General features: G+C 41.2%; 1 protein-coding gene across 5 annotated transcripts in view; it reads right to left on the bottom strand.

Moving 5' to 3' along the window:
- fbxw7 (F-box and WD repeat domain containing 7) overlaps positions 1–15,144 on the bottom strand; it is a 163,606-nt gene that overhangs the window by 83,503 nt on the left and 64,959 nt on the right. The window contains exon 1 of one of the 5 annotated variants that reach the window (XM_007230231.4): positions 10,723–11,091. The exons of the other annotated variants lie outside the window; for them this stretch is intronic. Within the exon in view, the coding sequence (XP_007230293.3) occupies positions 10,723–10,947 (225 nt within the window). The 5' untranslated portion in view covers positions 10,948–11,091. Of the gene's footprint in view, positions 1–10,722; positions 11,092–15,144 lie in introns of those variants that run through there. 5 annotated transcript variants of the gene reach the window in all.

Below are 15,144 nucleotides of genomic sequence, written 5' to 3'. Positions count from 1 at the left end.
TTTTTAACAATTTTAGAGTTCCACTGGTCATAGACAGTTTGTAGTTCTGTAAATACAGAAAATAGTGCTCCTAATTGTCTGAATGCATTACCATTTTCTGTTAAACCTGTTCTTCAAATGGTCAGGACCACACAGGACCACCACAGAGCAGCTATTATTAGGGTGGTGGGTCATTTTCAGCACTGAGTGTGTGGGTTCTGCTGGTGCTAGAGTGCCACAGCAGTGCTGCTGGAGTTTTTAAACACTGTGTTCACTCACTGTTTACTTTACTATACACTCCTACCTAGCTGCTCCACCTTCTAAATGTAAAGTCAAAGACTTAAGTTCATCTGTTGCTGAACAGTGTGCGATTGGGATCCTCCACAAAAGGACTAAGATAAAACAGCAGCAACATTTCCTGCTCCCTGAGCATCCCAGACTGAGCAGCAGCCAAAGAAATAGACTCCGTCATTCAAAGCCAAAGGCATGCCCCGTGTGCTCATATTCATAGCCTCAACCATCCCGGTATCACATGCAGAGAGAGACGCAACTGGACATCACCCAAGGAAGGGTCTCATGTAAAGGAATGATATTATGCTAGTCTGTGCCCCAAAGGAAGACCACTTGCTACACTTGTTGCATATTATGTAAAGCCTCAAGATAAATAGGAAGAGCAGAAACAGCCACAATGAAATTTGTATTCACTGTATTTGGATTATTCTTTCAAGCGAGATAGACAGTGCACAGTGTGGACATCACAAAAAAAAGCAGAATTGTGGCAAGTGGTACATGAACAAACATCATGCATCAGGTTTTCCAGGGAATCATTTGTGTTCAACATTAAATATTGATATGGATATGGAAATTGTGTGGGCAGTGTAGCCAACAGATCAAGGGAAAGAAGACCACTGCCATGTAGACACAAAGAATGCCATTCCATAGAACTGTCCATAGCCTGTGTTCAGTGTTCTGTTCCAGTTCAGAAATGTAAGAATAAGCCATCATATGGCTACAACCATAAATTTAAAATATTTGGCATTCTACAGTCCTTATTTGTGCACCTCGAGTACCTGACTTGAGCCCACATCTCTGCTGAGAACAAGGAATGGACATGATGTTTACCAGCTACCATTTAGCAAATAGTACTTCCATGCCAAAAGCCAACAAAGCCTTCAATGAATTTGCAGTTAAGAAAGGTGGGAAGGGAGTAGGCCTGCAGCTTGCTGTGAGCGGACGATCAAGCTAAAGAGAGAAATCAATGTGATGAGACAATCGAGTGGCAACTGGTGAAGCAGCTTAAGACAACTGCAGACATTCATGATCAATGAGTGGGATTGATCGTGCTGTGCAGGGCTTAGTTTAAATAGGAAGAAACTGTGGGGTACTCCGCAAGAGGCCCCATGCCGGGCCAGTTTCTCAGTAACAAGCCTGTGATTAATAAAGAGTGTTATGTGTTGTTAGTAAAGCAATGAGGGGGGAGCTTAGCTGTTTAATAGACTGGCAGCCTGGAGACTCAAAACACATCCAAAAGTTGTCAGGGTGGTTCAGGCCTCAAACAGCTGCAGACACAACATTAACTGAAGGGTATAGCAGACAATCACTTCAATATAAGCCTGGGACAGGAGGCTGACTCATCGAGAGTGAAAGCTATGTTTGGTGTATACCCCACAAATGAGACGCAACGAATTGCAGATGTTTACTTCACAGTCAAAATGTCTGGAAATACAGCAGAATCTCGTTTAAACCAATTAGGTTCATATCTGCGTGGAGGTAAACGACAGAATGACAAACACAGCAGGGAGACGTGCCGTGGGTTTTGGGGAGCTTGCGCTCAGATAGCCTCGAGGCTAGGCCTAAGGCTGGGATGCTGCTGAAGCTTTCGCAGCTCTGTAAGTAGTCGCAATATTTCTTCTGTCTAAACCACTGAAATCACTGCAACCCAGTCCACTGTAAAACCTAGTCCTTGTCTGGTCCTAAAAGTGTTTCTAGTGATGAAAAAAGCAGGTGGTTTGTTGATTTCCCATACAAACCATAAACAACTAGATTTTGTGGTACTATTATTTCACATCTTGCTCTTTAACCAGAACAAACCCAACTTTTTTTTTTGACAAAGAAACCCTCACACTCGCTGCAGCATTTTTTTTAAAAAGCCATGCTCCCAGTAGGTTAATACGTAGGGGTATTTTATTTTGAGCTCAACAGGATCATCTTCAGTTACTGGTGCTGGCTACGAGGAGATGCTGAGGGACCGTGACACATTCCTGAGAGAAGAGAAAGCTGCTCGCCCACACCAGCAGTCGAGCAAGAAATGTCAGCGCCTCCTGGCAGGCTCACAGCAGGTGGTCTTCTGAATGTGGTACCAACAGCAACTGCCTCATTTGCACTGCAGGACTAAAAACCATCACTTAAAGTTTTCAGTTTCCCCTTTGAATGACGTAAAGTACATTTTGGCAGGATGCTGACCCATGATAAGTGCAAAAGGGCACTGGACAGGGAAAATGTCAGCAGCTCTGGGCAAACTGGCAGCACAAAGGAGGGCGTTGACCACAAGCCCAAAGAGCCTGAGCAGATCGCTGTGAATCGACGTCACATTCGCCCCGAGCACCACAAGCATTTGGACGTGATTCTGCTGTGGGACTTTAAGGTCAGCTATGCTGTGAGCTCAGTAAGCAGGCTGGAAGCAGGCTGCTAGGTCATCAATTGCACTTGATTACTTACTGTGTTACATGAGGTGAAGGTTTTAAATCCCATGCCTCTCATTTCGAGCCATGGGATTCATCCTCACTGCATAAGCACAGGATCTGCAAACTGCTTACTTTTAGGGCTGAACCAATTTGCATTTTACAAGCATGGTGTACTTGGTATTTAGTAGGAAAATATCCTACCAAGTACGTACACTCAACACCACCAATAACACATTAACCTTTAAACTTACAAATGAACCAAAAAGTTCACCAGATGCACTGGAGGACACATCACGAAACACCATCCCAAAACACTGCAGATCAGGTTTTAATCTAGATACGAATCTCGCTACGTGGCGGGCACTCTCTGCCTGTCTCCCTTGCCCTGGAATGGGTCTGCTCAGAATAGCTTTGGGCAGATGCCTTAGGCCGGCGTTATTTGGAGCCCAAGGGCAATGGAATCCCGTCACCTCGCTCCCAGGAGCGGGTAGGCGGGTAGAGGCTGGTAGGCTCTATGAGAACGAGGGCGGAAGAACGCATCAGCTGTCTGGGTGTTCAGAAAGGGTCCAAACTCAGAGTCCTAGACAACAAGGTGAGTGAAGGGCACTACCAGTCAAGTGAGACTAGGCCTAATTGGGATGACCGCAAGAAACTCGCACCAGCGCCCTTGTATTCTGGCGAAGTAGACAGGATTACGGCTGTGCTCGAGTGGGTCTCTCACAGCAGCTGTGCAATTGCAGCTTGGACCACTTGAAGTCTGTCTCCGACAAGATAGCCATGGGAATGTGAATTAGCAGAAAGATAATAATGGCTACTGCATTCATCCAGTGTTGTACCACACAAGTGCACAGCCAAATGACCCTGTGCATGCTGAATGGTTACACAGCATCCTGCTTATTCTTCAGTCACGGATAGTGCTCATGTGTATCTGCAGAAACCAACAACAGGCTGTGTATATAAAAAAGGTCATTTATCATTTAGCAGGCTCACGCTGTTCCTACATAGAAGGGACCCACGTTTTGATTGGAGCATGATTTTTTTTTTTTTTTGGAGAATTTAAGATATTTAAGATATAAACTTATCAGGTGCGACCCCTTTTTGTTTAGCATGCCAATGCTGAAGCAGGTGGATTTAATCTTGGATACAAGGGGTGTGCCATATCGTATCGTACACAATAATTTTGCCAACATTTTAGAATGTCGTGAACAATAATATAGCCTGAAATATAGTATCATATCACCCACCCCAAATCACAAATCAGGGTTCTCTGATTCTCATGTCCTATTATATATCTACTAGAGACAGATCAACCTTAAGGGGATCCTCCAGAGTTCCAAACTAAAGAAATCCTAAAAGTTTATCAAGGAATATATATTTTAACAGTGAAGAGACAACCTGGACTAGTAAATTTATTATAAAAAGAGCTTAAAAAAAAATGGTGTCCCAGAATAAGTTTGGATCCATAACTTACCCTTTTACCATTGCTAAAATTAATGTTTAGTGCAAAAAATAAATAAATAAATAAATAAAACTATTGGCCTCAAGCTGGGAGTTTGCTCCTTCAAAAATCTGAGCAGACTAAGAAAGGAAAACACTCCTGCTTCTGACAGCTGGGGAGCTCACCCTGCACATGCATGGACTGTTTTACAAACAAAACTCCACTGACAACGAACCATATTATCCCTATCAAAAAAAACATGACACCCCTCTCAGAGGCCACCAGCTTTACATCTCTATTCAGAAGCAAATTCACTGGTAGGTCGTTTTCAGCGCCCTTCATCAGTATGAGATGAGGTAGACATTTAGCGTAACAACTGAACTCTGTTTTGACTTGCACTTAATGAACTAAACAGTGCAAACAGCTGCAAATCACATCTGCAAATCACACCAGTGAGCAGGAGTTTGCCTCTGCCTCCTTTCAGTCGATTGCATCAGGGGTGCAGAACATCAGCCTTCTGCTCTCAGAGTCACAAACGTTTCGCAACTGTCTCTGTCACTGGGCCTCCTCTTCATGATGAGGTTGACACCAACAAGTAGCAGTTAGTGGTTAAAAAAAAGCGACAGCTAACATGTGAACCACTCTGAAAACCGAGAAGATAAAAGGGGTTGTATATACTGTGAAGTGGTTTAAGGATTAGTTGCTTCGTATGATATTTGTAGGTCAGAAAAAAAAATAAAAAATGATTGAAAACAAAAAAATAATATATATAAAAAAAGACAAAAGTAAATGTTTAAAAAAAAATACTTATTTAGGAACAAGCAATTGTCAGTCTGAGATGTATTACAAAGCTTCAAGACACTTCCAGAACAGAGCCCTGAACTGTATGTAGATTAAGCTTACTCCACAATATCAATTTTGTTCTTCTTCTTCTTTTGTCTTTATTCTATTGCATCCTATAAAATAGGGCACAAATGTATGCATTTTGCCACAGGGTTTGTGTGTACATTTTTAAGAAGGTCATTTTAAAAGATGTTCTACTTAATTGAGTGTTAGTTAGAATCTTTGAAAGGCTTTGCATTTGTTAACAAAAAAATGAATAAAAATATTTACTGATCTGCCTTTTCAAACATCCACAGTTTTACCTAAATCTCTGAGAACCTGCAGTGGATGTAAGGAGAGAAGGCATGACCGAAACCACCATCCGTCAGCAATCTCTATCTGCCAGATCTTCACAGTGTGTCACGTTGCCCTTAGCAGACACACACATGCACAAGGATGCCACCTTGATGCCAACTGAAGACAGCCTAGGAGCATATCAACCTTTGTACACACATTTCAATATAACCACCACTTTAAATAAGCATCCTCGAAGACAACAAAATACCAATAAAAACATCATTAGAGAATAAAAAAAAAAAAAATCATCATAAGCTGCATTTCCACTGCAGGGTCAAAAGGCTACTAATGTGTGCTTAACCTTTTGGTGCCTAGAACAGGCCGTTTGACTAGCCAATAGACAGCTCTTTAAGCTCTCCCATTGAATGGTTCTGTCGACCCAAGTATAGTTAAGCTAACTGTGCTAAGAAAAACGAGCCCAGCTCAGTTTGTAAGGGTTCAATGATGAACCACATCCGTGTGGAAAAGTCACCAGAACAGTTACCCCCTATGTTCAAACAATAGTGGAACATCATAACAGAAATGCATTAAAAAGGTGAAAATAAGGGTCTAACTAAGGACTATATTAACAATAAAATACATGAAAAGAAATTGAAGTCATCAGAGATGGAACAGTCAAAGACAGAAGCCAGAGAAAGTGCTGGGGCTGCAGACGGCCTGTTGGCTAACTGTGGATGCGGCATAGCTGAGATGGGCAGGACCGGATCAGTTTACCCAAATAGAATGACATGGCATGGCGGGGTGGGGCAGGGGGAGAAGGGGAGGAAGGCAATATGCACTCTAGAGAGAGCCCTGCTGACCAACCTGCTGTCAATTCGTGAAGAACTCTCTTCACAACAGCTGGATCTCAGCACACTTGTGGGAAAGGGGCACGTTCCATTTGGAAACCTAACACAAGTGCTAGCTATTTATACTTAAACAGAGTGTGCTTAGCAGGGAGGTTAGCAGGTGATATAACAATACTGTGGCATGATAGAGGTGTGCGATAAGACAAAATCCACACATCACAATACTTTGACATTTATAGAAAAAAACAGAACAAGACAAGTGACAAGGGGGTGGCACAACCCTAGGACCAAGGAGGGCATTACCATAAGGACAAGGGTATCACAACCCAAGGAAAAGATTAACGTACCAGCCCAGGAAAAAGTGGCTAGCCTAGTGACAAGAGGGCACCACCACAGGGTGGAGTAAAAAGTGTTAGCATATTAGCAAGGACTGAGATACCCTAAAGGCAAACCTCCCCCCAATAACTACTAGATTGAGGCTCAAAATATGCATTCAAATCCATGTGTTCTGCAGGTTGTACATGTAGTAGTCCACAACACTGTGTGAAACCCATTTAAGGGTAACTGATAAAAAAAAAAATTGCAGGACAGCAAATGACAGAAGAATATCTCCTTTAAGGTGGGCGGACTGTGTGGAATGAACTGGTGAAGCAGTAGCTCTGGGGATCCAGAACTTCTATTGGCCCATGGAGAAAGAGAAATTCCAGCTATTCCATTCACTGGAGCCAGCTGCTGCCTCTGAAGTCAGTCAGCACTTTCATGGCAGTCTGAGAGGAAGCCCCTTTCCAGCAGCTGCTCCTACAGCGAGAGCCGGGGGGACGTCGGGACTTTACCGTAGAGGAGGCTGAAAAAGGGTGGGGAGTGCGGGTGCGACAGCAGCGTGACGCTCCTTATTTCCCAATTTTACAAGGCCAGAATAAAGCAGGGGACAGGAGAAACTAATTTGAAGAACAAAGTCTGCTCTTCATTTCTTCTTTTCTGCTCAAAAGTTCAAAATCTTCCCACAGGAGTGAGTGCAGGCTGGTGATAGTGAGGCCATTTTAAAGAACGGTACGTACCTCTCTGGCACTGGGATTTGGAACGGCTAATGCAGAACAGAAGAGTGAGAATAGATGGTACATTAGGGAGCTTATTATAGACACTACAAACTAAACCTTTATAGAAAGCCCAGAATCTTCTCCTCACATAAATATCAATGCAGTTTTAAAGGAGCAGTTCTTAAGAATTGTTTTTTTTTTTTTTTCTCCCCATGACAGTTTTTGCTGGTTTACTCAAGCCACAGCAGTGCTGCTAATGGAGCAAACACAGAAGCTACTGCAAAACATGGAGATATTATTTGCTCAATGATGCATCATAGATCACAGAAACACAAAATTAAAATTGCTGTGAAAACAAATTTTAACTCATTAATTTTTGTTATTCACTTTATCAGAACATGATTCAGAAATAAACTTAACAGTTTATTTAAAGAGAGTTACCTCTTGTGTCTGAACCCATCATTCTCCTCTGTGATCTCCCCTGGCCTCTGGAACTACAGGAAGGGTATTCACTGTGCTAATCAGCCGGATCTCCTTCCCACACCATCCTACACCTTTCATTCTGTGCTCCACCTGTCACACACTTCCTGCTCCTTTATCTGCCTCTCACTTCCCCTTCATCATCTTCCAGTTATGTTCCAGGTAGCACATATGCACTGTCAAACAGTGGCGGTTCCACTAGTGCAACCGAGGATTATGGAGACCTCATTTCAGCAAGAAGAAAAAGCTGAAAAACAGCCAGTGAGTAACTTAGATTAACAAAGCTGTAAGTATGAATAATTAGGCCCCTTAACTTTTCTTGATTACGATCTAGATTATTTTTTGTGCTTACACAACTTAAACTATAAAGCGCATGTGGAGCTTAATTTAGCTCCATTTTTTGAGAACAACAGTTTTAATACTGAACATGGAGAAGGAAATCCTTATTTTATGTTAAAGTGCTTAATAAGTTAATAAGTAGTTGCACAGAGCATGATAAAAAAGTACTTTTAAAATGTGCGTTGTGGTGCAGACTTCGTTCAGCTGTGCTTTAGTTCTAATTGTGCATTTATTTTGTTTTACATGTCAAAATGTACAATTTCCATTATCCTATTCAGAAATTCACATTAACACAGTAATTTGTAAATAAATTTAATTCAAATAACCTTCCAACACTAGCAGCGGTTTATAATTCAGCGCCTGTTTCCTAAACTATATCTCAAGTCTCAAGACAAATCCCGCTTTCTCAAAATGGTAAACGATTTCGTTTGGTATCCTTGGTCCGGCCCACGTGCAGGAACACAAACACTTCTGCTCGTTATCCAATCCCTCTCTTCTTTTTTCATGTAAGATGAACAGCTTAATTTAGGTTCCGGTCACGAGCAGCATGGTAAGCCTGAGGCCAGTTGTCGAGGTGTAACATTGCAACAGTCCTACATCAACATGTACGCGACTTTGACCACATGCCATATTAGGTCAGTTTGAATACACCTGCTTGTTTAAAATGTAGACTCATCTAGTGGTTTCAAAGTGCACTGATATATTATATTTAACAGATTATCAAACAGATATGTAATTTGAATTGCTTAATGCCAAAAGTATGTCCCACCTAGACAAAAAGGACACGTAAGAACACTGTTTGTACTCTCCAATTCAGCGTTTAAGACCATCGCACTCTGGTTCTGTGTCGGAACAGCTCTCCGAATGCATTTCTGAATGCACTGTATGTTCACCTGGCAAAAGGATGACTGGGATCGGAAAACTAATAGGTTTCTCTTTGTTTTTGCCACTAGATGGGGTAGAAGAGAATTGGGTGCACCCCTTTAGTTTGCCCAATCATGCACTCAATTTAGAGTAAAGGAGTTTTGTGTACTCCTATGGTATATCTGATAAAGGCCTCGATGCAAAAGGCCATGATGTCATGTATTAGACCTTCTTTATGAGCAATCACACTGTTTTTTGGTTGCATCTCAACAAACAGTTGGTTAAGCACCTTAATACAATATTTTTTCCATATCACAAAGCCCCAAATAAAAGTCCCTTAGTTAGTGTGTTCTCAAAGCAGAAAGATGCTGTATTTCATAGACCAATACAATTCATACTATGCTCAGTTCATCAAACAGCCTAAAGATAGCAACTACATCAGCAGGCTTTTTAAGGTCACAGGTTTGGGTCTTGGAGTCCACTAAAGGAGAGAAGCTGTGGTCAATCAGTGCCAACACTCGCCAACATGCTGTATGGCATCAGCTTCTACCAGCAGGAAAAAGAGCAAGACTGTCTAAAAGCATCATACTGTCGATGCATCAATCTGTCTGCGTCCAACCCTCGTTAGACCGGACAGCTTTGGCATAAATGATGACACCTGACAAAGCCGAACTATCTCTGGAGGACTTCGAAAGTACCATTACAATGACAGCAAAGTAGCACAGGGTGACAGTTCTAACACAGACAGGACCGGTGCTGCTATTTTCAGGCATTTTCGTCATTGTTCATTTTAGAGCGATAGGGACAGGAAGACTTACAGAGAAGTATAAATCATGATGTGGAACACTAATTGAGCATCCATTATTTTAAAGCAGCAGTCCCTAAGATTTTTATTAAGGACAGCATCCATCGTATTTCTGAGTTGGAAGAGGACAAAATAGTGTAATTAAAGGTTCCATCCTATCAATGTCTAAAATATTCATCCTTAAAAGAAATAAAAATAAAGAGTGGTGTGCCAGGTTTAATTCATTTAATTGTTCTATACTTATTGCTTTTGATAGTATGTCATAAATGAGCAAGAAAAAAATTAACCAATACAAGACAAACAAGTAGAAAAATGCTTAACCATAAGCAGTGATTACGAAAAACGATGTTCGAAAAGAGGAGCTCACTGAAACCAAAATGAGCTAAAATTCAATTGGGACAGTGACGACTACATTATCTAACTCATTGCACGTGGACATGACCTCTAAGATAAAAGATATTTTCTAACATTGATTTTGCCTATTAAATATTTGTAAGAGAGGAGAAAAAAGGGTATGCTGATTTTACTTTAAAAAGAAAATAAAAAAAGTCAATTTTTACTTAACATGCGTTGATCTTGGATTTATTTTGGATACTTAGAAGTATTTATATATTTCAATTCCAGTGTCTAAACATATTTGATAAGTAAATGTGCACTGCTCTTTGTACAAGTGTGTAATTGCATTAATTATTATGCAATTGGCTTGTCATTATTTTTGACATGTCAAGTTTTTAAACTGCTTAATGTGGCATAACACTTCTGAAAATGACTATGCTAAAAAGGCCAAATATGAAGACAATATGAAGAAACCGCAAGAGTGCAAAGCATCAGAGAGTCATTAAGCAGTCAGAATATGCTGTTAACCAGTGAAAGTTACTTTATCAGAGTACTGTTCATCAGAAGGAGGGGCACAGTTTTTGGGATTCTTATCATGTTCAAGTATTCAAGTATATATAACTTTTATATATTAAAAAAGTATTATAAGCCAAATTAGTGCTTGTAAAACGGGATGCCGCTCACAGACTTAATGGTGACGAACTGCGAGGACGGTTCAGATATTCATGCAACAAAATGGCCGATGACTTATGGACAAACATGCAGTCAAACCCTCCCCCAAACACGGACTTACCCGCCTGCGACAGAAGGGCAGGCCTTGAGTGATAATGTTGATGCTGAAGATCCTGAGGACCTTCTGTGGCGGCATCGGTTCTTTCGTCACTTCTTTAGGGTCAGCTAGCTCAAGAGCCTTGCTCTCCGGCAGAGCCCGGGGAGCCTTCTCCTTGCCCGAGGCCTTGGGCATCTTTCTCTGGGAGCTGGCTGACGCAAAGCGAGGGATAGGGCAATGCCGGAGCATTGCCAGGAGAACAAGTTCTAGTGGGTCATAAATCCCTAAGGAGCAAATGGGTTGGCTTGACCGGCTTGGTCACTGTCTTAGACTTGACTGTACGGTTCCGGAACGTTCTTTTAGACGATCTGGTGTGGCGCTCAACTTTGAGTGGTCACAGAGAGCTCCCCTGGCTCCCGGCCCCTTTTAAAATATCTGAGCGTGTGATGTCAGCACTGGCAGCTGCTGTCCTGTCAGAAGTCCTGCCCCTCCCCAGTTTGATCATTGGCCACTAGCGAGAATGTGGACAGGCTTAACTGACACCACGAGCAGACAACCACTGAGCTTCCACTCTGGAGACTTTGTTTGATGTGCCAAGCGTTGGGTATTGATGCTGTTCTAAACATTTCAAAAATTCATAATGTGTAAAAAAATATGACATAACAGTGGTAGGATTCCCCAATTTCTCAAAAAAAATTATAACAGCCTGAAATTACAAAACAAATTCTGACAAATAACAAATACTCCAAGGGTGTACAATCACACCAGCAAAAAAAAAAAAAACTTTGAGGAACCAAGAGCATGAAGAATATCAATCAAGATAAACCAAGACGTAAATAGAATGTAAGGAAGAAACATACATTTGAAGGATATTAATAAAAACAGATTTTGATAAGCACTTAAAAGCTTAATTATCATCAAAACCTTTAAAGGTCTATCTCTGAAAGGCTGATATTGGCAAGTTTGTACTCCAAACACCACTCCTCCAGTAAACCTGTACCAGCTTTTCCTTACTAAAATATCTACAAAAAATAACATTTAATTCAAAACGACTGATGTTTGCACTGCTGCCGTTTCTTGGTAAACTGTGAAACTGGAACTGGAATTGATGATGCATCTCATGTTAATGTTATGTCGGGTTTATGATCCAGTGCAAGTTGTGGACAGGAATCTGTATCAGGAAATGGAATCAGTAAATGGATCAGCCCTGTCTGATATTAGATATGTTAAAATAATCAATATTGGCTATGGTACAGATATTACACTGGATCTTTCCCATTTCTAGTTCAGAGTGCACATTACATCTTGCAGTGCATGATGGGGATTGCAATGCAGTTAACTGTGAAATGACCCAATAATTTTAGTTTGGGTCAAGCCTTGTTGGCGAAGGGCTTGAATTTGAGCCACTATTCCGGTTGAGAGGTCGCGCTGCTTACCCATGATTGATTTTACAACTTAGAAATTCTACTCAACCCTGACTTTATACTGCACAGTATAAACAGAAAACAAAAATTCGAGCATTTATTCTAATTCAATGAAACGGTTTCTCCATTATTCTAATTCAATAAAACAACAGTGTTACAGTTAAATGGCCTAAATGGGCCTTTTGGAAAGCTCAGCTGAGCAAATTTCTGTGTGAGTTCTGTGATTAGTCTAACGAGTAGGACAGGTGCGGTGAACACCTGATTTGCTTTCTGCACAAAAAATGCATTCAAAGAATTTCATGATTGCACTATTTCAAATTATTCTAATTCGTTGACCAGCACCTGTAGACCCGACATGCGACACTAAAACAGGCTCACTAAAACCGCTGCACGTATTTCCTTTGCTGCGTTGTTCTTAAAGCTAGTGAAGCTATTTGTCCAGCAACCACGCTCTGTCAGGTTGCCATGGCACTTCAGTCACGTCCAGCTCGGCGATTTACCGGCGCTGGTGTTACATAGGGGTCGCTCGTTCTGGGACAGGTGTCAAAATGTGTGACAGCAAGCTCCTTTCCAACACGCCCCTCTCTGACAGGGTGTCGAGATGAATGCGTGGCTCTTTTTCTTCCTGTCCTCCCCACAGACTGCTCACTATACAAAGACCAGGGGAACTCTGAAGAACTCTGAAAGGAGTTCACTAACAGCTCGCGAGAAGGTTAACCCTGAAATGAAACGCATTGAAAAAGTGCTTGAGGGAAGAAAAAGACTGGACAGAAGTCAAGATAAATGCTGCAGCTGTTTACAGTAGTGTTTGATATAAGCAAGGGCTGCACCATGTATCATTTGTTTCAAGTCAAGAGTCAAATCGAGAGGCTTTTACAGTCATTCCACACAGTCATTTCCAAGGTGCAACATAGAACAAAAAGTACAATATAGAACACAATGTGCAAACATGGAAATAGTATACTACTATAAGTATGATCAATACAGCAGAGACTAGGCAGGTTTAAACAAGGACATAACAGGGCTGCAATGATTAGCCGCTATAATCAACAATGTCTAAACACCAGTCAGCTCCAATTTTCACTGTTGACTAATTATTTATTTGTAACTACACAAAGTGCTGAGGACAGAAACACAAAGGGAGAGAAGTGTCCCCAAAAGTGCCTAAACGCAACAGATACATTTTGTCATACATTTTATCAAATATCCACATTTAAACCAAATCTTAAGACCATTTAAATCCCACGTTCATGTTTCATTTAAAAGCGAAGGAGGGAAAGGAAAATATAATCTTTGACCAATTGAAAAAATTATCAGATTAGTCGACCACCCTGTGTCACACCACCATTGGTTTGGGGCATGGAGGGTAACCTCTCCGGATGCAATCAAACCAGGCTAAGCTGGTTTCTCAGCACAGTTACCTAACTGAACTCAGCCCCACAGAACATTCAATGGAAGGGCAATACCTCCTTTGCACAGTATTGTCATTTTCACTCATACTGTACACTGTACAAATGTTTGGCAGCTTTACCTTTTGAACTTGCCTTAGCCACATGCCTTAGCAATATGTGTGTTAGCGCTGTTAACATTAACACATTAATGAATGCGATTAATCACATTTATCATTTTACCCATTCTGCCCCCAACGTCCTGACGTAATTTTCTCTTTTACTCAAGTTTTGCTTCATTTGGGGAGCAAAATGTCTACTAATTGCCGAAGCGCCACAGGGTTTACTACGGCTTAACTGAGGCCGGACACCTGCAAATGGGTTCATTTTTAGCTCTGGCCTGGAAACCCAAAAGTGGCTCCCCTCTCTCTACACACAGACCTACATAAGCTTTTCTTCTAATCTCCTGGCACTGAGATATGTGCCTTATGTGCATAGCCAGGCCTTAGTCTGCCTACAGGATTGAAGCACGGTAATTGGCGGAAATGTGGAGAATGCTGGGAATTTAACCCCAGGTCCTGCAGAATGTGGCCCAGAGCCGTGGTGTTTAAAGGAATCTCTTATCCTGCATGCCTTGCTGCTTCAGAACGATCTCCTGAGGGAGGGCGGGACAGTGAGGCTGACTGACTCAAAGTGAAGGTCAAGAGTATGGAGGAGAAAGATGTGAAGAATTACTGGGAGGGGAAAAACACAAAGATTTTCGGAATTGGGGGCTTTTTTCTCTTAAAAACAATGTAGCTGTACATCATGACTACTACTTTGATATGTATAACAGTAGAATGGCTGAAAGTTTGGGATTTTGAGGAGCTTACTCCTCCTGTAATTTTTTCAGTATTCGATCCACAGACAAAAACAGCAAGAATTAAATAAAAAGATGCAACAATTCCTGGGAGAAAATATTCTCCATAAAAAATGTTATAATGAGAGGCCTAGTTACATTACTTATTTTGTAACATTATTAGCATTTTATACAAAATGCTGAGGTGGATAGACTGGGGTCAAATGTCACAGTCCTGAGGTTTAGGTTTCCCAGCACACTTGTGAATTTCACAGTTAAGAATGTCCAATGGTAAAAGTGCACAACTGCCTGCAATATTGGCAGATTGAAATATTGTGCTATAATTTTATACTACTGATACAGCGAGATGTATTGTATCATCATTTAAGTTTGTGATGCATTTTCGATATGTAGCGTCAAATACCAATATTTTTGCATGAATTTTTTTTTCTGTAAGCTTATGTTATACAGTTTGAAAAGATTTTAATCTAGCATTGTTGTGTTCTATCCACACATTTTAAAAGCAGCATATCCATTCTAATTTATGTCAGTTTATGGCTAGTTTATGGTATTTGTTTATTAAGGAGTATTTTACGCTTTTTAGTATTAGAGTACTGTCTTGCTATATATTGGCCCAACAGACACTAGAACTCTGAGAGTCACCTTTAGGCCAGCCTTGATTTGCTGACTTACTCTCCATCCCTGATTTACTGTATTCACGCGTTTATTTGTTCACACCTGTTTCTGAAGTGCTTGTTGGTGGGGGCGGAGGATCCTGCAATCATCGTAGACAGCT

The sequence above is a fragment of the Astyanax mexicanus genome, chromosome 25, assembly GCF_023375975.1.
Source record: "Astyanax mexicanus isolate ESR-SI-001 chromosome 25, AstMex3_surface, whole genome shotgun sequence".
NCBI lineage: Eukaryota > Metazoa > Chordata > Actinopteri > Characiformes > Acestrorhamphidae > Astyanax > Astyanax mexicanus.
The sequence above is the reverse complement of the archived record's forward strand: the minus strand, read 5'-3'. Positions and strand labels throughout refer to the sequence as shown.